The following is a 25,576-nucleotide window of genomic DNA, read 5'->3' on the forward strand; positions in this document are numbered from 1 at the left end:
CACCAGTAACAGAAATTCATCCAGTACTTAAACTTACACTTACAGGCCCTTGTCGTGCACAAAACTAGCCATAAGACCTAAAGACAATAGTAACCAGGGGCATTTTAGAGAAAGATGTTCCATTGTCATACACACAGGAAGTTAGTACAACTAGGTCATTTTTTTCCAAGGAAGGATAAATGTGTTTTAACATTATGTTATTATTGGGAAAGTATGTCACAGAAAGTTGGTTTTGCAGCAAAGGAATGTACTTTATAGATTACTGCTAAGGTGTGGGTGCATGTTAATGTTGATCTACTTCTAACTAAGTTCTACTTATTTTAAATATAATTTTTTTATTGTTGCCTCAAAGGCATTTTCTTTTTCTCCGCACGGGGTAATAAAATGCCTAATGAATGTGCCCTTCTGAATTATACTGATGTTGATAGTTTGTCCTGTGCAGAAGAGTTTTCCAGTCATTGTAATTCTTAGAAAATGCACCCAATGTGGCATTCCAAGTGTGAGTAAGAAAGTTCCCACTAAGAAGCGGCAACTGTTTTACTTTGAGAGTAAAGAGTGTGTCCACAGTAAATCAATTTCCAACGCGACACGCATAGCTGATGACAGAGGTGACGTTGTTGATAACATCACAGCTTATAATGCAGGTTATGACTTGTGTTGCAGACCTCGAGTCGGTTGGTGTCTGCAGAACCAGTCTAGATGCTTAGCAACTGATGTGTTGGCCAACTGGAGTTGTGCAGTTCACAGGAGGCCGAAAGTAGAATGCGAAGCAACACAACCCAATGTTATTGCAGTAGGTCATTTTCTTTTTCCTGCAGGGGTTGTGATAAATACACACTACAATAGTTCTGGATGAACAATTATCCTCTATGTATAAGAAATGTACTTAATGAAAAAATGTGGCTAATGACAGTGAGACAGGCTGATATTATTCAACTCTGACCTGATTCTAAGTGGGTTTTTACTTAAATACCTTATTTTGATAAATAATCAAAAACAAACAAAGAAAATGAAACCGTATACATAGATTGTCAATCAATCTAATCTTAATATTGCATTCCAGGCAGCAATGAAGTTAGTTTTAACTTATAATAGTTATTCTTCTCCGTTGCGCTGATCCTGTAAAATATAATAGTATTATATTATAATAGTTTTTCTTCTCCGTTGCGCTGATCCTGTAAACTGATTTTTACTATTTTTTTTACTTTGCATGTAGATTGTGCATGTGAACACTGACTCTGTCCGGATGTGGAGGGTTCAGAGTGAAAGATAAAACTTCACAGAAATGGCCAGTTGACATTTAAGTGAAAACAGAGAGAGAGATGACTGATATAACCTGTGGTGGTGTTTACACCGAAGGGACCACCATCACTAAAGCAGCTGTCATGACATAAACTCTCTTTTCTTCCAGCGCTGAATCCCAGCCACACCCTCCTGACTGGAGACAAATCTCAAAAACAGAGTTCCCCAGAGAACCTTTAGCTAGTTGTGGAACCTCTGCCTGAGTGATTCTCTTTCATGATGTGCACAATATTTACTATCATCCACTGAACTCTCTACAGCTGTTTTTTATTTTAGTATGAATTCCACACCTGGACACAGTGCATGTTACAAGATCAGCCATGTGAGCCCAGATTAACGTCCTGCAGCTGCCAGACGACGGGGAAACAAAACCAAAGCAAACTGTTATGAAAACGAGGGGGATTTTACACAAACTGTGATGTGACACTGAAAACATGGCCATGCTGCATTGGTGATGAGCATATCAGATAGTAAAGGTTTATCTGTTTTACACTGCACAGAATACTCTCAGAGGCACAAGGAACACTTATTATTTATAAATAAATAAATAAATAAAAACATTTTTATACCTAAATCTTAGCATTTCTGTCTGACTCTGTAACTGTGTCGCTAAATTAATAAATTAATCAAGACTGAAAAACATGCTGTTTGATTTAAATAGCCATTCAATAAATCAGTCAGGTTGTAATAAAAACATTACCTTTTCAATATAAAATCCAATAAATCCCACTCACTGCTGCCTGGGTGAAAACAGTTTTGAGTAACTATACTGAAGCACAGTTATAAATTATGTGTTTTTTTTTTCTTTTTGTTTTTGTGTGGATAATTAACGACAGGAGCAGAGGACAGACTTGGTCATAAACAGCAATTTATGACATGCAGGTGAACGGCCAGCTCTGCTCCACTACTGGGTATTTTACATATGAACATTATGGCATGAAAATAAATGTATCAGTAAGTGCATCCGATCAAATGTGCTGTTTTAATCTACTGTGTTTTATGGTGCTGTTACTTCACTCTTCACAGAAAATTACATAGAGGAGATTGAAAAAGACACATAGTGGCCAAAATAAATAGTTGAACTTGATCTAAACCGATCAAGGATTTGTTTTAAACCCTGGTCAATGAGGAATATGAGACAAAACATTTAAACATAAAGTCAGTGTCTTGTGTACATTTGTCCAATGTGTGCAATGACAATGATACAAGACAAAATGTGGTTGGTTGGGTTTTAATCATTTCCTTTCTTTCTCTTGTCTAATACTGGTGATCAGAATTCTGTTGCATTTTAGACGTAGTTTGTTAAATTAAGTCAATGAAGTAAAGTAGGCGTTAAAAATAAAAGTGCAACTGTTCTGTGGTCTGCACAGATGGCCATTTTGATCTAATCTTGGCCAAAACCCACAAGTAATACTGATAATAAAGAAATGTTTTTTGATGGGTTTTTTTTTACTTGCAGTGTAATAAAATGTGTTGTCAGGATAATGTGAAGAAAAAAAAAAAACAAATAGAAAGAAAGTTTGATGCTGAGGACTAGTTTGGTTACATCTTCTGTTTAGATATGATAACATTAAACACTTTGCCTAAATCAACTCATGATAGAACAGGAGGCAGGAATCGCAGGCAGAATTACAGGGTATCAAAAACAGGTCAGGTTTTCCTACCATGGTTGTCATCAGACTGGTTGAACCCACACAGCTGGCAGATGGATCGGACCCACTTGTTCATCTCTTCCTCCGTCTCAGCCACAAGATAAAAAATTCTGTCAGAGGTTTTGATGTCAAACACGTAGCTGTCCTGGAACTCCTTCCTCTTAAAAGTCAGGCCAGCGTCCACCTGCTCGCAGCAATGAAGGTCGATGACTCGAATGGGTTTTTTGGAGTGGTCATTCTTGTAGTACTCGAGAACGTCGGGGTCACCGCTCATGCGGCCACTGCGAAGTATGAACCACCGCTTCTTCCATGCCTGTTAAAATAAATGAAGTGAAACATTAGAAAACCGTTGTAGTCTCTCATGCACTTATGAGCGCAAAATAGACAGTTGTACAACAGCTGGACTTGTGGCAGAAACTACTAGTCAAACAGTTTGGTGACATCTGCTAACAAAAGCAGCTTAGTGTTTTTTCCCAAATGTGGTTTGTGTGGTCTGTTTGTGTTTTTGTTAGTGTGTGTGTGTGTGTGCACGTGCTTTGGAGACTGTGGCAGCAGGTGTTTGGTCCCTCATAACGTATTTCCTGTTCTAACATCTCTCCATGAACAGAAAGAACAATACTGCAACTCCTGTCACTACTGCAGTAGTGAATGGTACTGCTTTGGTCCAAGCTAAACAATACGTGTACCGTATGTAAGTTTGTCAGCAAAAATTTGACTGACAAAGGAACAAACAATTGTGACAAAACAAATTGTAACTTTAAATACAACAAAACATGCTTGAGTTCGTTCAAGTTCTCTAATGCCTCAACAGAGCTGTCTATGCTCTAAAAACACCAGAAGAATCACAGCTTAATAACATCGTCTTTTGTCTTCAAGAAACACTTAAACCACAAAGGATATCTTACAATTGATCTGTGGAACACAATATACAGAACGGTGTTGTTGTTATTTTTGTATTAGTGAATTGAACAACTGGGTTTTGGGCTGAAAGCAGCCAAAGTAGTATGCTGCAGCATTGGAAGCACATACCAAAAGATCAATATCTAATCTGCCCTCAAATAACACCATAAGCAAAAGGGAAAGGCTGTGTTCACAGACTACGTACTATCATTTTAACGGTCTTCTTTGACAGAAATGAGATTTGTTCTACATATTACTGCCAATATTCAATTTTCCTGATAGTATTAATTAAAAAAAAAGTTTATCTCAGTTTATTTTGAACAAGTGGAGCCCTTCCAGCTAATTTCCACATCTGGTTCTAATATTTGGTCTATGTGTGCATCTCATTTAAAACATGTAGCATTGTTCTAACCACACATTTACCGCACACACAGGTTGTTTGTTACAAAAAGAAGTGTGATAATTGAGTGTCTGTGGGTGGTAACTATGGTGATGCAGAGCAAAACTAAAAGCCAACTTCCCAGAACACAATTGTGACGGCACCAAACCCCTGCATGCAGTAGTCATTCAATTGGTCCACGGAACTTTTAGCATTAACTAGCGGTTAGCCCAGACAAGCCTCATTTTCTGAATGGAAAGAACATTTTTCAGTTCTGCTGTCTGACAGCACTTCCGTTTTTCAGTAAGCAACAGTAGCATTTAAATAAGTAAATGGAATAGGATGATGATGTGTCGTCATTGTTTAGTCGAAATCAGCCATGTCACCGGTTTGGTACCAGAAAAAAACAATAGTGAAATCTCGCCCCCTTTATGAATATATATATATATATGTATATATATATATATATATATATATATATATATATATATATATATATACACACACACAGTTAGACTTGCAAAACAACAACCATGCAGGTCAGCTTTCTGAGCACCTTCTCATAAACACACATATAAACATAACTTATATACAGCCTCCTGGCTCAAACAGATTTTTTTTAACTTCTCATGAAAATTGAGTTCTCCATATGCATAACAATTCATTATCGTCACTGAAAAACTGACAAATGTCTGCGCTCCAACAATGCCAGTGGTAAATAAGCAAGTATTGCAGATGTACAAAGTGACATGTTGTTTTTTTAGACCAATGACACCATTGTACCACAAAGGAAGAGCAGTGGCCTTGATGCAACACCTCCATATGTTTTTTCCCTTGGCTGTCTTAAAGGGACTCTGTGTTCTCTTTGCTCAGAGACAAAGAGGAAGACAGACCAGGAAGGGAGAGGAGGAGTCAGGGGAGAGGAGGTGGGGGATGGAGAGGGTAGTTCTGGACATCTGCCAGAGATGCACTTCCGTCAGGCGACGTCTCTCAAATGCAGGCTGCTGACACATCCTTCAGGCCCACTGCTGCAAGGCTCGGTACAGCTGCCTGAAAGACCTGGACTATGCAGATACAAATATTTGTACTTGCCATTTCTGCGGTATAGCAAGTTCAACTTAAATTAAATTGTCGTTAAAAACGAAAATATCAAGTACGGTTTTAATGTTTGAACTCAAAAGCTGATGCCTGAAATATGCACTTGTGTTTATTATTCTCATTCGTACTGTATGCATACTGATTTCTGATTAATATTAGGGTGTTTTACATGAATCAAATAAATACCTCACACTTGGTCATTTTCCTCTCATGTACAGGTTTAAACTCTCCAATACTGTTCCAAGGAATACAGAGAGATAAGAGTTGCACCTGAAAAATCTTTTGGAAAGTTTTCAACCATCTTTATTTGTAAACAAGTTGCTCAATGCAGGAAGTGTTATAAATTCTACAATATTAGGGTATGATGTACATCCTCTACTAACATAATAAGAACATGAAAAACATTAAAGTTTCAAACAAATTAACACTTGGAGCTTATGAACATGGACATACGAAAAAAAAACTGTATCTGTGCCAGTGTTCTGTGTGTTCAGTGTGTTGCGCCAGATTAGACTATGGTGAAGTCACACTGTAACTGTCCACCCAAACAACTTGAACATGTTGAAATTACAACCCACAAGATGAAACTGTTTAAATGGCAGCTCTGCTTCCTTTGATTTGTTTGACTACCTGCTACATGATCTATTTTCCACTCATAATTCTTTCCACTCAGAAGAATCTGATTCACATACAAAAAAAAAAAACCTAAACAAAGCCAAACAAGAAGTACAGTGGAGGTGGTTTTGGTGGTAAATAATGCATCATATATTTCCTGTGACCCAATAAAAATCACTGTGTTGATTTTAGTAATTCTCTGGTTTATATGCCCTGGTACTATATCTTGAAATATAAGCCTTACCACGCATGTCTCTAAGCTATTTTTTTTAAAACTGTGAATCCTTGTTGGAAAATGTATCTGTCTACACATGTTCTTGTAATCTTGCACAAACCTGTCGAACAAGGATTAAATAATGAGATGAAATAGAACCAAAACATGAGTAAACAGTTGAGCTGATTTGGAAAGCTGGAGGCTGGAGAAAGCTGATGTGTTAAGTTGGATGCTAATTATTATGGCTGGATTTCAATTATGGCCAACACTGGCTTTGTAAAATTACCATCAAATTAAGATATGCTGTACTGTACCTTAGAGCAGCCACAGCCATGGACCTGGAGATAGATAGATAGATAGATTTTGATCTAAATGTATCATGTTGTATGATTTACTCTCATTAAATCTAGCATAGAGGAGAACCTGATAAGTCCTCAATATTTTCCAGGAAGTGATGATGCTATCTTCTGTGTGTAAATAAAACACAGGGCGCGTTGAGGCTGTGTAATACTTTTTCATTTCATTTTCCGTTGAATGGTTTCAGTGATAAAGGCAGTGTTGTGCATAAAACACAAGTTAAAGGTCTGCAGCTGTATGAAAAGTCTTTACTGAGGGGTATTGTTTTGACTGGTTCTCATACAGCACTGGTAAAAGTGTGGGAAAACTGATAGAAAAACAAGTCAGCAGTGTTTCCATCCAAATAATTCCACTGGAGGTTGAACTTCCTTAATACAGAGGAAAAAGAAAATACAGTCAAGTCATCTCACTACTCCATAGAAACAAACACAGACCACAACACACACCTCATCCAAGTCTAAAGAGTTTGTTGATTTAGGGCCATTAGACGATAAAAAGAGAATCACTGTACCTCTAAAAGAAATCCCCATTTGAATATTACTGCCATTTCTGGAAAAAGAAAGCAGCGCTTAATTGAGACCTGGGCCAATGCCCAGTTTCACAAGGTCCCTGTGACCCAGGCTGGCATGCTACAGACAGTGCTTTAAAGTAAAACAACACGGAGGAGGAGGTCACATCCAAATAAGCCCACCCACCCATCTCCTGCCCCACAGAGCATGCCTCAGACCATTGATCATTGCCTAAGCACAGGGAAGGGAGGGATGAAGTTGTAAAACTAGGCTGAACTCTCTGAGCCCTCCAACTTTCCCCTCCCCCCACACGTTACGGTTTTAAACTCAATCACTGTTCAAAAGTAGACTCGCTGCCCTTGTTAACAACTGGCCTGGGACAAAATCTTAGAAAGTGGAAGAATCACCAGTAGGACTGTAAGATAGTCAGAAAACGTTTTAGGACATACAATCAAACCAATTTCACTTCTATAGCTTAAATTCAGTTTGCCTTCGTGGCTTCAACATTTCACACATGATGTGACATCCACTGTCCTTAGGCACTTCATACTGTACTGATGAAAAACAATCCCTGTGAACAACATTCAGTCATAGGGACACACACTGTCTGAGCAGCACCAGGCTTAGTCAACAGGCTTCCTGATAAGCATCAGTCAACATGTTTCTAAACGGCCTGAGCAAACATTCAAACTAAACACGTATGTTATACACGTAATGTTAGATTAAGACTGTTTACCTCTGCTAATATTAATCCAGGGGTGGAGGACACAGCAGGTTGTTGTCATCTTTGACACGGCATTACCTGCTGCTGCTACAGTACACACACACACAGCTGCTCAAACAAGGTTTTTTCATCCATTACTAGCTTTTGTTAAGGTCATGTGGACTGTGACTGGTGGCAATCTCCCTACTTCAGGCGCTCCACAATGTAGGAAAGGAAATGGACACCACATTGTGAGATGTCCACACTTCATACTGAACCACACTGACTGAATTGACCTACTTGTCCTAGGTGTTTGGACAAACCTCCAGTACTTTCAAAAAGCTAAACAATAAGGGCAGACTCTGAGACAGGGATTCTCAATTGTAAACATTCTCAAAATATTTATACATGTGGTTTACAGCATAAACTGTGTCTCTGCCTGACACAACTGTCCTGTTTTTAGTCAGCCTTTTAAAAATAACAGAAATTAAACTACTATTGGTACAGGCGCCACCATACGACTGTCTTGTCATTGCTAGTCCCGGCTGACTAACATTGATATAGGATGATTGCTACAAGGAGCTGTTCATCAGCACTGCTTACAATGACCTGCACAATACTGTTCCCACAAAGGCAAAATGAAGAGATAATACTGTAACACCACAGAAATACAGCACCATGTGCAGCTTTTCTAATTACGTTGCAGAAACTAGTTCCCCGGTCCAGCAGAATCTATCTGAACCAAGTTCCGACAAAAACACAAAGATTACCTGACTGGTGCAGACCGTCTTTGGCTAAAATGAAGTTCTGACTCAACAACAAGCCTGACTCACAGTGTATATCAAATGACTTCAAAAGCAAGACGATGCCGAAGAATATTATGATCAGACGAGAAAAAGAAAAAAGGAACCTTTTTATATTCTTCTTATGCTTCCTCCAGACCATGGGACTATGACAGTGTTATGAGATCAGGTCTGTATTAAGAAACCAGGAGCCAGAAACAAAAAAATGAGGTACAGTATGCGACTGAACAACACTAGGTTAATACTGTTTATAACAGGGTTTGGTTTTTTTAATGAAAAAAAAAATTAAATACAACAAGTCCATTTAAATGTTCGTTTTTACACCGTAAGTTAAACTAGTTATTTTATACCGTTTAATTATTTCACATTTACCTTTCTCCATAAATCTCGCCAAGCTTTGTATTTTGGGATAAAAGAGAATGTTAAATATTGATAGTGTTAAAATGTAAAAAAACTTTTGATGTCTCATTATTAAAACTAACATTTATTAGTTCATATTATTATTATTATTAGTTAGTTAGGTGCTACAGTTAAGTATCTTACTTTCGACAACTTCTCAGTGTGATTTTTGTTTCAAGCTACTCACAGCCAGTAAAAGACACAAGCATAATGTTCAGTACAGAAGTGAATGTGTAAGTTAAAATGTGGGGCGGATGTGTATGGCCACAATTGTGTTGCCAATAAATACTGACGAACACTGATGACGCACTGCCTTTTATCTCTTAATAATCAATAGTGGGTCACACGTCAGACTGCATTCCAGTAACAACGAGAGTAGCAGTACGTGAGGGAATGTGGTCAAGTTGCATTTGAAGATTATTTATTTATCGAGAGCATTGTGTAGGTCAGCTGCCTTCAGGTGTGACTATAAATATCTGCAAACATATGATTTGGAAAGCACAGAACAAACATTAGCAGCTTACGTGATGGGGCTGTAGGTGGTTTTACTGAGAAAGTGAAAGATGTGAAAGCATATATTGAAAAAGAAACGGAAATGATGGAGTATTGATTTGATGTAGTTGAGTTTTCTTCAAATTGTTCATTACACCCCGATGAATTCCAATGGTATGAGGCTCTTTGAAAACCCTATGTCTTTATTCTGAATATGGGAATGTTAACAAATATTTTAAAACTGCATTGCAATGTTCCATAGGCAACACATATATACAACCTTCTGACTGATGAAACATTAAAAGTAAAGTAGAAGAATCTGAGAAAAGTTGAAAGAAAAAATACAAGACTACAAGACTAATGTTGAAAGCACAATGTGGAGTCTTAAATATAATCTGTCCTGTACTGTTTAAGGCTGTATTTTAGGAGGTACCTGCTAGAAGTGTTGGCCAAAATATGATTCCAAACAAACTACAAATACCATGGAGACGTACCAAATTTAAGAAAAAGTCTGCAATCATAAAATCACTATTTTTCTAGAGATTACATAAACAGGAAAAACTTTCTCAGATCAACATCCTAAGAACAATGTTGGGATGTTCTCCAGGACCCAGCTTTGAACAACGGCCATGCTTTTGAAATGCGTTGTGGGTTGTACTTAATATTGACAACGAGTATTTAAAAAAACTTTCAAGGTTATGTCACTAAGATCATTTCCTATATCATACTGTAGGAAGAGCTTCCTAGTGGAAGGACATCTAGCTGTACATACTGTAGATTAGGTCACCATTAGAGTGGATCACTGTGTATACAACATTAGGAGTATTTCAGTAAAGAGCTAATTCTGTGAGAACCACTGTTGTTTATGTAACAGTGAGCTATAATAAACCATGAATGGATGAGAGGACATGGAGCAAATCCTTGAACCTCTTTCAGTTTACACAGAGTTGCAAAGCCCGGCTCTGCCTAAGTTGTAAAGCTGACAGATGTCCGAGACAACATTTACAATGCACATTTCTGGAGCATTTCCAAAAAAATCCAGGTCACAAACAAAATGGGCATGGAACATTGTGCCAAAAAAAAAAAGAAAAAAAGAAGAACCTTTTTTTCGTATTTTAGCTTCAGCCAGTGAGAAGATCCAGATGCCCCCGTGTTGGACAGGGCTCAGTCCCATCCGTGTACCAAGAGAAGTAAACATGAAAAGATGTTAAACAGAGACAGTGATAATACACATCTACAGCCACTGGAGCCAAGGGGATACATGCAAGAACCACTGAAGTTTAAATCAAACTGATCAGGTTTGTGAAGCGTCAAAACACTGACCTTGTAATGTCAGCAGAGGCAAGACATAACACACAGAGAAGACCAAAACAAGCCAGTGAGGTCCTGTGGGTTCATAACAAGATGGTCACAGACTATGTGCTCCAAGATAAACTCAAAGTCTACCCTGATGAATCTTTGGTCCATTGGCTGAGGGCTTGGATTCAATATTTTTGCTGTACATGTGTAGAGCAGATAGTGTGAATCTGTATATTGTCAAAAAAGCCTCAAGCCATATATTTCCTATTAACGGACCATTAGCTTGTTGAAAGTGGTTCCTCAGTATATGTGTGTGTGTGTGTGTGTGTATATATATATATATATATATATATATATATATATGAATGAAAGCTGAGGCTAGTCATGCCTCAGTGCCAAACAGCCTTTAAAAAATGCCACCATTGGACAGTGATTGAAAGCTCAATTCCACAGGTGTGATAACGATGAAGAAAAGAGATGCTGCATCTGAAGCCCACAGTTGTGACTCATCCAGTTCATGAGAGCATAGATGTGCGAAACGAGCGTCACATCGCATACACAAAACCCCTCAAAAGCAATGGATATAATGAGCCTCAATGCGCAGGCAAGCACTCCCATCAAAAGAAAATGACTAATCTCTTGTCATGTCTGGATATAAGCTAATGGCTTGGCTTGTGAAGCATGATCCTGTGCTGACAGTGTGAATAATGGGGAGCAATGCATTTAATCAGAACCCTTTGTGTCACTCCCTCTGCCTGTGCCATCTGCGGCTGCAGTTCTTATACAGAGGTGTGTACGATGAGTACGATTCCCAAGTACTTTGAAATGTACAGTGACAGAAACAAAAGACCAGGATGTTAACATAGTGGAAGCAAAAAATTGGATTTGTGCCCCCTCATCGTTGAGTATTCACCTGTAAGCGCGCGTAAATGTAAAACCAAAAAGTTCTATTTCCAGTTTTTTTTATTTAAATATATAAACATTTGGGAAGTAGATGAATCAACTTCATTGTCACACAAGGAAATTTGTCTTTTGTATTTGACCCATGCCTGGGGAATATTTTGTCACTCAAAGAAGCCCCTCAGGGAATTCTTCGTGCTTGCTTAACACACCACCAAATTCAAACACACAACCTTTCTGTAACCAAGGCTGGATCTCCTTATCACTCAGCCATGAGCTGCCCATTTATTTGGGAAACAAAACCATCAACCCAGATCCTCATGGTAATTAGCTGGAAAATGTAATAATGTGTCATTTCATTTTGTGATATTTGAGGACTCAAAGTGGTATTGAATTGAAATGTATATTTAGAAAATGCTATTTTAAAGGTGTTGTAGGTTTAATGAAATATCAAGTCCAGAGCCTCTGCTGATCTCAGATAACATTGTGCTTACTGTGTCCCAGTAACGCCTGTGTTTATACAGTATATATGATCCGGATAACTCAAGAGTTAATTCTTATCTGTAGTTATGCTTTAGTTATGGAAATTCTTAGTTCCTACAATGATTCATCACTGTCTGGGCATCATAAGAATACAAAAACTGTACTCCACAAATGTTAGGTAAAGTAACTTTTTAATTAAACAGTCTGAAAAAAAATGTTTCCATTTCCAGGGTAAAAAATGTGAAGCTAATTGTTAGCAGGGCTGTGAAAATTACAGGACTAGGAGAAAAAAAATCTAGTTTAAAATTTAGAAACCGTTTTTCTGAATAATAAAGACCTTTTTTCGCAATGCAATGGTGTTTCCAGACAATGGTGTATGATCATTGTGTGGGAGATTTGTTTATACATGTTGAAGTAGGATTATCAGACAAGTTTCCTCTTTCCTTGTATTTGTCTATTTTAGGAACCAGACTGTGTAGGCTTTGTTTGTCTTTGGTGGAGATGTTTGGTCCCACTGGCATTGTTGTAATTAAAATGTAATTCACAGTTACCAGTAGACCCATCACAACCAATGTTGTGAAGATACCATGACAATACACACATAGGAAGGTAATTTGTTGCAATACAGGTGAAGCTGATGCACCTCAAATTTAACTTTTTTAGTTAGAAAGCATTTCAGGGATGCACACTTCTAATCGGCACAAACTATCACAAAGGCCAAATAACTGGAAATAAACAGCAGCACAGTGTGTCATCTTTAGTGGGCTGAGCAGAATTTTTCTTCATGGCACCACACTGACCAGGATAAACAAAGCAACGAAGCCAAATGTTAAACCCATTCTAATATGATACCAAATACTGTATGTATTGGATATGTATTAGATTAGAAATCTTAAAAGCTCAAATGAGGCTTGATACCTCCAAGAAAAAATATGGTTTTATACAAAGGCCATATAAAATATTCTAATGTAAAATGAGACCAAAGAATTGCTTCAGTAAGTGAACCATATATGTTAAGCTGACATGAGATCAGCAACTAGTCAATTTTATGTCATTATAGAGCAGTAACGTTGACTAGTTGACCAGTCCTTACGACGTCTAGTTCCTAATGTCTTTTTCAGTTTCTTAGATATCCTACAGAATAAATATATTTAAAAAGGGAGGGTATTTATCAATAGAAAAACAGCATTAAGATTTTACCTTTCACTGATTACAACCTAGACTCATACACTCCACTAAGAGAACATTTAAGATATTTTCAGTCAGATGAAAATATTTACATAAAAGACAAAAAAGGCGTCATCACATGTATGAGTTCACATACACTGTCAATAATATTTACTTAGTCAAAAACGGAAAAAGAGACGTAGTCATCAAAGCAAACAAAGCCTAAGCAACAATAGGGGAAAACAAACAAAAACACAGAAAACCAGACGCCTCCACAGTGTCACAAACAAGTTGCAGACATGAAACCGATATTAACAACAAACTATTGATGTTGAATTATCGTCATTGACACTGGCTTACTGCTAACCTATCTAACAATAGTTCAACATTATTTTATCCCAGACTGCCGTGTGATTAACGGCATGTGTAGTAGGGTTTCTTATTTTTGAGTTACTGCAAAAATGTACCTTTTCATATCACAGAAATCCTAAATTCTGACTAGCAAACTGTCATCTTTTATATTCCTAAATATTCTTACTTACTGAAAAAGAAGTCTACACCTACAGTGAAAGTCTCTGCAATAATGTGAAGGTGAGGAAAAAGAAATGTCAAGGTGACCTTAGATGTTGTTCAATAAAAAGTGACGTATTTAAAATAAAAAAAGAATAATATTTGGTGTGGAATGTAAATGAAAATGATGGATGAAAACAGTGCATATGTGGAGAGACAAAACAAACAGAACCTGAATACAGTATGCCTCTGGCTCTGGATGTGGCAGGAGGCAAAAAAAAAAAAAAAAAATCAATGGGATCTAATTTCCCTCTGAACAAAACTATTTTAAGCACAGATGACTGTGTCTTCTTGATAGATGGAAAATACAGTTCTAAACTCACAGACCTCTGTCACAACACTTCCTGTAGGTACCATCCACAGGAAGTCTGGCATCTGCTATTGGTGCAATAATTAAGTTTTGGACAGAAAAGACAGGCGCCAAAGCAGAGTTCATGGCAAAGGACAGGATATTATGATAAAGGTTCAAACAAGGGCACAGTGGGATTTTCACAGCCAGTTGAAAACAATGGATAAAAGTGGAATGATGTGACAAACACTGCACCTAATATGTATCACCTTCTCAACAGAGGCACTAAGACTGACAATATACCTCGGGAAGTTGCACTAAACTGAACCAATCTTTGCAAATGTGCTCAATAGTCAGTTAAAAGATTAAAGCCTCTTGTCTAAATCCACATATAGACTTATTTATCTTTGACCACTGGAGACACTTTTTATGGTCTATGGGTTTTGACTCCCTGAACAGTTTACCAGTCCATCTCAGAGCCACAAACAACAATCCACATCTACATTCTTACCTATGGTTAGCTCAGAGTGTCCTGTTAATCTTGCAGATTTTTGCACTGTGAGAGGAAATCAACTGCCAAACACCAAACAGGAGGAACACGCACACTCCATTCATTCTATAAGAGCTCTAACTACTCAATCACAATGTGACAACCATGTGAAGTAAAAATTAATACGATATGCTTTTACCTGTCACGGTCAACATTTTAACAAACAACAGTGACGGACACTTCTTATGTCACTGTAATGACGTTGAGTTTAAATTCTAATCCCGACCTCTTTAAAAGATTTGTCAAAGAAAGAAAAATGCTTAGCTGGTTGGCTCTCCATGACTTTATTTGTCTTCTCTGATTACTTGGTTTGAATGAATACTAATCTTAGCAAACTCCCAGGCAGTTGAATAGGAAAAGGCCAATGATATCAATACTTGATCTGGTTAGATCTGGTCAGCACAAGTACTACTTGAAGTGTGACTGTTTGGTTGTCCGACCTGTTTTTGCCACTTCACAGTGCTAATTAGCCAATTAAATAAATACATACTGTAGTATGTCAATGAGTTAAATTTAGCATGTAAACAAAGCAACAGTTTAAATCATTAAAGGTTCCAGCCTTTTGTCAACAAGTCTCCCAATAAACATGTAACACATGTAATAATAAACTCAAATGACTTTGACACTGCTGGAATATACACACTCCCGGTGTTGCAGCCTCTGACGGAAGGCCGGCTCGAGGACCTGAAGATAAAGTGGAACAAGGAAAATGTCTGTTTGAATGCTGGGTGTCTGTCAAAGCAGGAACTGGGAGGCGTTTTCAGTTGACCTTTGGGGGCAAGGACTTCCCAAAGCCCCTCTGCAAAACAACAGCCGATTCCGCAGCTGACACTGGGACACAGGCTCCTCCTGCTCCTCCTTCTGCACTGACTTCTTCCTCTATTTTTCCTTTCTATGCACCTTTACGTACAAGGACAAGCAGCAGCGGCAGCAGCGGCTGTAGTTATCACCTAACAGATAGGATCTGTCAGGAATGTGGTGTTGCTCGACTGTATGTGAACAAACACGTTGTCGTGATGTCAACAAACCGTGGACAAACGGGTTAAAGTGAACGGTAGCTGATCCCGCGCTGTGAACAGGATTCAGACTGTTTACAGTGTGACTTGCTGCCTGTATGATTCATGGAGAGCAAGCAAAGTACAATTAATGACTCACTAAGATGACGTGAAGCATAAATAAACATAAAAAGTTACACAAAGGTAATAATCTCCTCCTTAACTAAGCCGTCTTAGAACCTTATTTTCAGGTTTTCAAAAAGATCAAACAGACAAACTAGTTCAATGCTGACTTATATTAGCGATATATTCATGGACTAATGTTGGGCTACTTTTCCGTATTTGATTCAGGAAGTCACCTTGGTCAATTTTAAGCAACATGTGAGGATTGGGATTAATCTAATTTAAATTAATTTAGCCATAATTGTGAAGTTTTGATATTTTTCTTTTGTGGATTATTAGCCATATTTAGAGATTACTATTTAGTAAAACCTTTTGTAAATTTTCTGCAACTTTTGTTATTCATACCAAGCTTTGAGTCTCACATTTATTAAACTTTGTAGTAATTAGCTAATATTTACATTATGACAAAAGATCACATTCATCGTTTTATAATTTTATTAGGAATCTAAAACCTGCAGTTACTCCTGGCCAGGACACATTTGATAAACTAGTTACTTCTGAAAGTAGGTTCTTGTAAAAAAAAAAAAAAACAACACGGATCTTGTTGACTGCAGACTTGCAAAAAAATAAAAATAAAAAAGTAGTATAGTTGTAACGTTGAATTAACTACTGTATGCAGGAGGCAATGAGTAAGCATCACTGACTCGTCAATGTTTTTCTTTACCTTGTTTTGAAGACTGTTAGAGAAGAAGAAAGAAAACCCCGCCCCAAAAGCACTGCCCACCTCTGGAGCCTCCATCAGCCCTGAAGAAGAAAGGGAACACCAACCTAGTGATGCATTTAGCAGCCACGACTGGAGTGCACGACTGTTTCCCTTGGGGAGATGTGGTGAAAAAGTGACTACACATAGCTCAGCTATCACATGTTTGCAAGGGTGTGGGGGTCCAGTGGGGAGGGGGTCAAAGGGTTTAAGACCACCATGTGTTTCAGCAGCAAGAAGAGGTTGCAGAGCAGTATGTGAGTCATAGAGGTAATTAACTTGGTAAACATTTTACAACATTTGCCACACATGTTGCTTCATCTTTATATAACTGAACACATAAACATGTTAAATCCTGCCTGGACCAGCTGTTGAATCCCACCCTTAACTGCCACCACTGTTTTCAGTTTCTTTTTTCGCTGATTGCTTTGCATACCATTTGCATTCTCAATTTCAGTGGTTGGAGTACCAGTTTTATATGATTTTTTCCCCCTACCTGGTACTAACTTCTGCACTGTACACTGCAAGTTATGTTTACGGCCTCTGTCAGAGGGAAGACACAGGTAGGACCTCTTATTAAATGTAAGGACTGTGTGCATACATAGCATGTACAGCACTTTAAGTTTAGTGTATTTTCAATAGAAATTGTATTGTTAAGGATTTAAACATGCTTTCATTACAAAACAATCAATTAATATAAAATGTTAAAGATGTATTGTATTATTATTTCATGAAATCATATACACATTTTTAGCAATTAGGAAATAGTTTGGTGTTAGAAATATAGAAAGCTAATGATCAATTACTACTTTGGAAGTCAAATATTATTCTAGCTTCAGACAAGGAAGAAAAAACTCAGCTTCAAAATGTGAATATTTTCTCTCTTTGTACACAAAAGGGACTAAATTCCTGACGTTTTGACTGTTTTGATAATTTTTTATACGGTTTTTCTCTCCATTTTAGCAACTTTGCTTTAATACTGAATATCTTTGCTGTATTTCTGTTTTAGCTCCTAACATTTTGTTCTTACTGCATATATTATATAACTAAGCTAGCAAATTTAAACTAATCATGGCAAGTTAGCTATTATTTTATGGGCATAATAACATTTTATTTCATTTTAAGTGCTAATCCATATATTTAAAGGGTAATTTCCCTTAAGCAAGCCCCTGCTAATAGCTCAACCCTCTCTTAAAACTTTCACTAGAACATGGCTCACACAAGATCTTTCCAGACAGCAGCTCAGTCAGAGATCCCAAACAACACATTCCTTACACCTTATCAGCTCATTCCAATTTATTACCTGATCAAACTCACTGTTGTGTTTGTTGGTAGACACAGAACACCTTCCTTTACTCTGGAATGCCTGTGTGAAAGTAGTGTCTGAAAATACCCTCAACATCAGGACGTCAACTATGTCAGATGACAGCAAATCTGCAGAGTAAATGGCACTGATTGTCCATAGCCTGACTTTAAGTGGAAGGAATTTCAGATGGACAGATTATCGCATTCACAAGTCAGCCTGCTGTGGACACTCCATCTCATGACACTGTTTTCTGGCCTGTGTGCATGTGTACATGTGGTTGTTTAAAGAAGCAGGTTGAGGAGGCCACGAGAGGCTGCTCTCTGCCCGAGGAAGGCCATTACGTTACCACCTTTATGCCAGAAGGAAGTTTTTTTTTTTCTTCTCATGTTGTTTATACAGTATTCTTATGAACAAAGGCCGTTTTTCCCTCTGTAGTGTTGCAGCTGCTGTTATGTACTGAGCACCGTGGTCTCCATGTAAACACTGACCGACTTTAAGTGAAAGACAATGAAAAAAGTCACAGGACGGTGATAAGAAGGGGAAAAGACGGGGTTCATTTGAAGACATTCAAGGATGGATTTCCAGATGAAACAGAAGGATGACATCATGGTAAAGTCAGCTCGTAGGAACATGGAGAGGCCTGGTAATGCTACACCGTGCATAAACACTGGACAGCTGTATTTACAGGAGATTGTTTCATGGTTGTATCTGCCTCCATAAATCCTATTATCTGATTTGCAGCCATCCCCCCACCTGCCCAGCACCCAGCCACAGACAGTGCATTTACATGCACTGTTAAGTGGGACTCCATCCTCGGCTCCACCCAGCTGCTTCAACGTTAAACAATCCCCATCCCACTAAACCAGCACAGGAAGATTTCAAGACCTTTCAAGACCTTCACTCATCTCATGTACATTTAATGTGTGTGGTACCTTTACAGTTACAGTCAGACACAAGCAATCACAGGTTTATTTCGTACTTATTCCAAGCTGTGTTACTTATTCTATTTTTTTTGTCTTATTCTCTAGTAAAACTATATTATAAAACTAGTGGTTAGAAAGGGATGCTTTGCAGGTGCAGTTGCAGTGTAACCTATTTAGTTTTAAACAAATATGACCGCTGTACTAGGGCAACTTTCCACTTCACTGATGGGTGTATTACATTTGTTAATTTGCCTAGCTGTACTTCCCCAGTCAAGTACCAGATATGGTTTTCTGAACATTACCTCAAATTAAGGGGACATCCTGTTAAGAAACACGAATGCTCTGCTGCTCATTTCATCAGCTGTAAGTAAGAGCAATGATTTAATGTCTCTTTGCATTTTTGGCATCTTAATTTATCTTTTTAAGAACTCAAGCAAGTTGCGTGACCTTCCCGTAGCTTTTAAATTATTTTCCGGCTGACTTCTGGAAAGAGAGACGTTCTTTCTTTTATTTCATGATTAAATCTTGTTTTCTGTCTGGTTCAACTGGAATACATTCAACTTGGTTTTTAACTGATACTGTCACTTGTTGCCAAGTTATGAGTCAAAAAGATCACAGTAAAAGACCTTAGCAGAGATAGTGGAGTGCAGTGTGGAACAGATTCAATTTTTACATTAAAAACAACAACCCTCATCAATTTTCTGCAGCACCAGGGTTCTCAAAAGTTATAACACTGTGTCTCATCTCCAAAACATATTTGTCTCCCCAAGTATTAACAAAAAAACCGGCGGCACAGCTGTACCTTGATCAGATAAGCACAGTATATGAAGAAGACAAGGGATTCCTAATTAGATCATTAGGTATTTATTAGCCAAAGCCACCCAGTACAATGATGTAGCACAACCTGAACTCAAATTTATTTCTAAAAATCACACATTTACATAGACACGCCCACAAACGCAAAGTCGGAAGGAGTAATAACAGCTGTATTTAACACCTAAGTAACTAAACTAAATGTTATGACTGGAGTACGATTCTATTGCATACCACTATAAGATGCCTTTGTACCACCAGTGGTACATCTACCATACTTTGAGAACCAATCGTCTGGATGTCATTTTTAATGAGCCCAAGACATTCAGTCCCTTTTCTCTGATTTCATGCTTAACTACAGAGCAAATTAATCATTTTTTAATAATTCAAGTCCCCAAAGAGACTCAGGGGCCGGGCAGTTATCACCAGTGTTATGGCCAAACTGGTCCCACCAACATTTAATTACCCCATCAGGGTCGAATGAAGCAAAATGGCAGTTTGTTTTTTTTTTGTCTAAATAAAATTCAGCTCAAAAAATGGCAGTTTGTTTTTTTGTCTAAATAAAATTCAGCTCAGGAATTAGAAAGGATTAACTCCCCCTCCCCGAACTAATATCCCCACTAATACAAAGGTTTTAATCACTTTTATAGTTGACATTTATACTTCTAGAAGTATAATATATATTTTAATCATGTATAGCCTTAGTTGGCTGCTCACACATGTTGGTTGGTGCACCTGCTACAAGTAGAGCTCAAGCATCAGCATTTAACAATCAAGAATAAACACTAAAAGTAGAAGGGGAAAGTAGAGGACACACAATCTACAGCATTGCGCACAGCCGTGGACCAGCACAACTCTGCAGAAGAAAACAAAAGCAAAAGTGTGATTAACTTACATATCTCCTCAGCTTCTTCTCCGGCGGTGACTTCCTCAGCCAGCCCTGGCAGATGATTTCTCCCCCGCTCATACTGCTTGCTATCAGCCCGCTTTTCCTGCCGCAATAACCGCCGTGTGTCACTAGTACATTTCGCCTCCTAAAGCTGTGTCTGCTCGAAGTGCCGTGGGCTGCTGCACAGTCCCCTCACCATCTGACAGAAACTGGAGGAGTGAGAGTCGGGGGCGGTTTTCTGGACGCCCGTTAGTAAGAAGGAGACACGTAAAAAAGACTGTTGGGAGAATTACGCACAGCCAGCTGACAAGGTGCCCCGGGGAAAAGTCAACTGATGCAGGGTGAGGAAGTATCAGAGGCTGTCTGCAGTTTGTTTTCCTAACTCATACCACGCCCACGGAGGAAAAAGAGGGATGGGCCGTGCCTGGATGAACGGGATGGGGAAAACTGCCTGCCACAAAGTCGCTCTAAGAGTTTTAAAAATGGAGGAACCGAATCGATCCACTGGACCGCTACTTATCTAACTCAGAACTGTTTTTAAAAGGTAATCAGTGTTCAGCTTGAATATCGAAAGACAACAAAATCTTACTTTAAATTATTATTTTTATTGGGATTCGTCACATAGTATTAACACGTAATGAGTAATCTCTTTAAACTGTCTTTTTTCACATTTTTGGAATATACTATTGAATCACTGTTTCACTGCTGTCATTTTGAAATGTAAAACAGGAATTGGAAATTTTAGGAGAAAAGGCGCCATCTGGTGGTAAGGTGGAATATTTAATATTAAAGGCGTTTAAAGAGATGAAAGGGGCAGTGGAAGGAAAGCTTTGTTTTTAGAAGTATAGTTTGTAGAAAACAGATCAATAAATGCATTTCTTTGTAAACATGAGTTTGACAGTTAAACCTTAGGCCATTTAAACAATCAAGATGACCACTCCCATCCCTCCCCTGAAAAAAGTCTGAACACACTTGATAAGTGCGTGGACACCTTTCATTTATATTACCTTACAAACAAAGCCAAAGTTAAATTTTGTATTTAGAAAAACAGACAAACATTTCTTAAAGATTTATTTTAGAGAGAACATGAATTGGAAAATCTTGGAAAAGGAATCACATCTTTAATGTTGTCTACTCCAAGTATACACTGTAAAAATCGCTCAAATCCCATTCCGAAGCCACCGTGAGGGACAGAGCCAAACTGTCTCAAATCCAGGTACCTGCAAAAACAAAATAAAACCTCATGAGAACTATGTTGGGATTGTTTTTTTTACATGTGTAAATGATTAGATTAAATGTTTTACCAGCTGTAGGCATCTTCCAATCCAACCCTGGAAAAATACAACAGACAATGTTGAACTGGGGAACCGTCACTAAAACATTAATAAAGCCTGGGATACGTGTTCTCACTGTTCTAGTCGGTTCTTCAGCAGATCCAGCCTCTCTTCTCTCAGTGAACCCCCGCAGAGCTCTCCCACTCCAGGAACAAGAAGATCTACTGCAGCTGCCTGTACATGAACAACACTCACCGTTACCTCTCATTTGCAAACTGCTGTGATAACCCCACTGACGTGACAGGGAAGAAACTAAAGCACCACATTACTGATTCACTCTGAGTCACGAGTTACAAACACATCTTACCGTGTGGTGAGGACGGTCCTGGTTGTCTCTTGCGTAAAAGGGCTTGAGATCATATGGATAATCAGTGACAAAGACTGGAATGTTGCCACAATGATTCACCAGGTACTTCTCATGTTCTGTCTGAAGGTCACAGCCCCACTGTAAAAAGTGTTGATGTTTACGTGGGAAGCAACAGCAGAGGTGAGAAGACGAAAGAAAACAAAAAGCATCTTCACTCACGTCTGTTGGGAAGACAAATTTCTGAGAGCTGCGGCTCAGAATTTCTATAGCCTCGCTGTAGGTGATACTGAAAGAGGACAGAGATTATATTTAGTCAGTCATCAATACTTTTATTAGACTTTTATAGACTTTTATTTTTATGTTTTTTGTCTAAGTGACAAACTTACATAGGGAAACTCGTAGTCATCATAGCATCTAAAGTTCCCTTTGAGGTGAAGAACAAAAAAGTTGAAAAAAAGCAGAACAGAGCAAAACTCAAACTCAGTGCATTTTTTGCAGGTAATTCCATTAGGATTTTAATGAGCGACTAAGCATTTAAATGGTCTTGGTTACTTTGATCTCCATTTCTCTTCCAATAATACTGCAACATTAATACATACAATAATAACAACTGGAGCTAATGCTACATTAGGTTAAACAGAATAATAATAATAGGCTCTAATTTGTTAAATAGGCAGCAGAGTGATACATTCAGGTGTATTTCAGGTCTCACCCTGTGTCCAGGAGTCACGTATTTGTGAAACAAGTCCACATCCTCTGAACACTCAGCCAAGACATGCTCTGTGGCAGATTTGAACATGTCTTCCATGACCTAGACATAGTTTAATAATTAAGGCTCTACAGGCACACAGTGACCACGGGCGCTTTTAGTGTAACACAAAGAAGTCGTTTTTAAAATAAAGGATTTTCTTTAAGTCACGCAGCCATACTGTGTTTGTGGAAAATCACATGGTGTACCTCGGTGAGATCCTCTAAGGACTGTGTGAAGGAGACTTCGGCCTCAACCATGTAAAACTCAGCCAGATGGCGACGGCTTTGGGAGTTCTCTGCACGAAATGTTGGACCAAATGTATAGACTCTGGAAAAAGCTCTGCAGGTGCATTAGTGGTTAGACATGTACTTTGTGTATGTTTCCACATGAGAAAACAAACTCAGAGCATGAAATAAATTATAAACCTGACCAAACTTGATCTACATATAGATGATGTACCAGAGGCAAAGTAAATGACTTTACTACTTTTAACACTGCAGATTTAAATGTGAACTATTCACAAAAACATGTAAACTAAGGAAAAATCATTGAAGGTTGATGCTTTTGATGACCTAAAAAGGTAAACAATTAAAAAAATATTTAAATTTAAAATATTTATATGCATATCTCACCCTGACATCACTTCCAAATGAAGCTGACCAGAAACTGTCAGAAAAGCAGGAACAGAAAAAAAGTTTTCATCTTCCTTTGGCTTCTGTCCTGATGGCTTCATAAAAAAGAGTGACAGCAGTAAGTACATTATGTTGTGTCATAATGTACATTAACTCAAAGACTCACAGGCAACTGAAATAATAACATTGGTGCAATTAAACACAAAAAGCCAAAACATCAATAAATACATTTTACACACCTCCACCTGAAAGAGCTCCCCTGCACCTTCACAGTCATTGGATGTGATGATTGGAGTGTGAATATTTACAAAGCCATTTTTCTAAAAGAAAAAAATATGGACAAAATAAAGACTTAATTTAAAAAAAAAATTTTTTTTTTAGATATGTAGCAACTTTTTTTGTGACCTTCTGACCTTGAAGTACGAATGAATAGCTGTGGCAGCTTCACTTCGTATCCTTAACAGAGAACCGAAGGCATTTGTTCTACACCTGAGATGAGGATACTGGCGAATGTACTCCAGACTGTGTCTGTCTTTGATTTTAAATGGAAACTCCTTGAAGAGAAAGCAGAAAGTTAATATGTTTACTTTCTGCACAAGAGTTAAGACCCAAGTTCAATCTCCAGGAGTGAGTTTGTTTTCATGAACAAAAAGGCATCTACCACAGGATTGCATTTGCCCACTACATTGATGTGGTGGGCTTCCAGCTCCACTGGCTGTCTGGGGTGTGGACTCCTCTTAAGAACACCAGTGACTTCAACAGCGCTCCCAAATGTAAGTGACCTACGTATGAAGAGCAAATACACAGAGATTAAAATGAAACTAAAAACATTATATTCTACATATATTGGCATTTCTCACTCAATAGGACTATGAATAAACATGTCTTCTTTCTTCAGCTGCCTCCATCAAGCACTTACGGATCATTCAACTCTGAAGAAGCAACAATCTGCAGTGGCTGCAGACAACTGCCATCAGTGACATGGAGGAAGAGATTTGCCTTCTGAGCTCTGACAGACCGAACCCATCCCTACATCAAAGAGAAAATTAGGGATATACTGTATAAAGCTTTCATTATTTTACCTTGGATACTGAACTGCAAATACAGTCTACGTTTATAAGGGTGACTACAGCTGAATGGAATGAAATGCATACAATTACAGTATTTATTAGTCATAACAAAAACCGGTGCTGTAAGTTAACAAAGTAAGCTCTCAATCTCAAATAGTGTTAAAACTAAAGTTAGTGGTACAAAGCACTGGCGACATTTTAGTGAACATACAGCCGAGCTCATAGACAGAAGACGAAGTAACAATAGTATGAAATATGTTAAAGAAACCCTTTGTTAAAAATGATGCTCTCAGTTAAACATAACAGCTGTGTCAACGAAGAGCGTAATGAAGTCAGACAGTTACCTGTATGATGATATTTTCTCTCAGCTCAGATGATGAAAGTGCTTCAGACACCCACAGTCTGCTGGGTGTTTTCTTACAGTAATGTCGGATATTATATTGTCCCGGATATCTACAAAAACACCGAGAGGCTGCCACTGTCGTAACACACAATGATTTAGTTATAGTCTGAAACATTGTTTAAAAACGGGGCTGTTACTATAACAGACACAAAAAAACATCTGCACCAGTATAAGTAAACACTGTTACTATAACAGTCACAAAGACACAAAAACATCTGCACCAGTATAAGTAAACGAAACACACGTTTTTTTCTTTTAAGAATTTAAAACATGTTCTTCAGTGACAGTGACTTTCACGTTGAGCTGTTCACTTCCTGTTTGAGTCCCCTACAATTGGTCATAGGCAGTCACATGGATCTTAAGGCATCCAATCAAATGGTGCCTTCTTACATGTAAGTATGGAGGGTGACTAGTGCCACAGCCCATGGAAATTTTGACGTGCACATCGTCATTAAAAGCTAAAGCACACGTTTTCCCCTACATACTTTTTAAAAATAACAATAATACAATTAAACAGAAAACTTTTAATGAAGAACATGATGGTGATGTTGTGATTTCTTGTTGTTTTTGTTGTTACCAAACCATGCGC

General features: G+C 38.1%; 2 protein-coding genes and 1 long non-coding RNA gene across 7 annotated transcripts in view; 1 reads left to right on the forward strand and 2 right to left on the reverse strand.

Annotated features, from left to right (window-relative positions):
* The window catches only part of gab2 (GRB2-associated binding protein 2), a 41,108-nt gene extending 20,171 nt beyond the window's left edge, over positions 1-20,937 (reverse strand). For 2 of the 3 annotated variants that reach the window (XM_008308803.3, XM_008308802.3), the window contains exons 1-2: positions 20,497-20,937; positions 2,967-3,267 (exon numbers count right to left, since the gene is read on the reverse strand). In XM_008308803.3, coding sequence (XP_008307025.1) covers positions 2,967-3,267; positions 20,497-20,568 — 373 coding nt within the window. In that variant the 5' untranslated portion in view covers positions 20,569-20,937. Of the gene's footprint in view, positions 1-2,966; positions 3,268-20,496 lie in introns of those variants that run through there. The other variant, XM_017032205.2, reaches the window with a different exon arrangement.
* Positions 14,072-20,118, forward strand: LOC112486923 (uncharacterized). Of its 2 annotated transcripts, none has more exons than XR_003049520.1 (3): positions 14,072-17,141; positions 18,301-18,508; positions 18,607-20,118. It is a non-coding gene; the product is annotated as an uncharacterized LOC112486923 (long non-coding RNA). The 2 variants fall into 2 exon arrangements; XR_003049519.1 differs by having other exon boundaries at positions 14,072-17,122.
* A 574-nt stretch (positions 20,938-21,511) lies between the features above and the next one.
* Positions 21,512-25,300, reverse strand: nars2 (asparaginyl-tRNA synthetase 2, mitochondrial). 2 transcript variants are annotated; one of them, XM_008308804.2, is made up of 15 exons: positions 25,209-25,300; positions 24,929-25,152; positions 24,434-24,543; positions 24,176-24,296; positions 23,928-24,068; positions 23,754-23,834; positions 23,515-23,609; positions 23,089-23,221; positions 22,844-22,942; positions 22,518-22,555; positions 22,351-22,417; positions 22,132-22,269; positions 21,901-21,998; positions 21,795-21,821; positions 21,512-21,710 (listed from the first exon to the last, which is right to left on the reverse strand). In XM_008308804.2, the coding sequence occupies exons 2-15, from the start codon at positions 25,100-25,102 to the stop codon at positions 21,566-21,568; spliced, it is 1,467 nt and encodes a 488-aa protein (XP_008307026.1). In that variant the 5' UTR covers positions 25,103-25,152; positions 25,209-25,300; the 3' UTR covers positions 21,512-21,565. The 2 variants fall into 2 exon arrangements, with proteins under 2 accessions (XP_008307026.1, XP_008307027.1); XM_008308805.2 differs by having other exon boundaries at positions 23,928-24,065; positions 25,209-25,295.
* Between the last annotated feature and the right edge of the window lie 276 nt (positions 25,301-25,576).

This window comes from Cynoglossus semilaevis, chromosome 4 (assembly GCF_000523025.1).
Source record: "Cynoglossus semilaevis isolate Cse_v1.0 chromosome 4, Cse_v1.0, whole genome shotgun sequence".
Taxonomy (NCBI): domain Eukaryota; kingdom Metazoa; phylum Chordata; class Actinopteri; order Pleuronectiformes; family Cynoglossidae; genus Cynoglossus; species Cynoglossus semilaevis.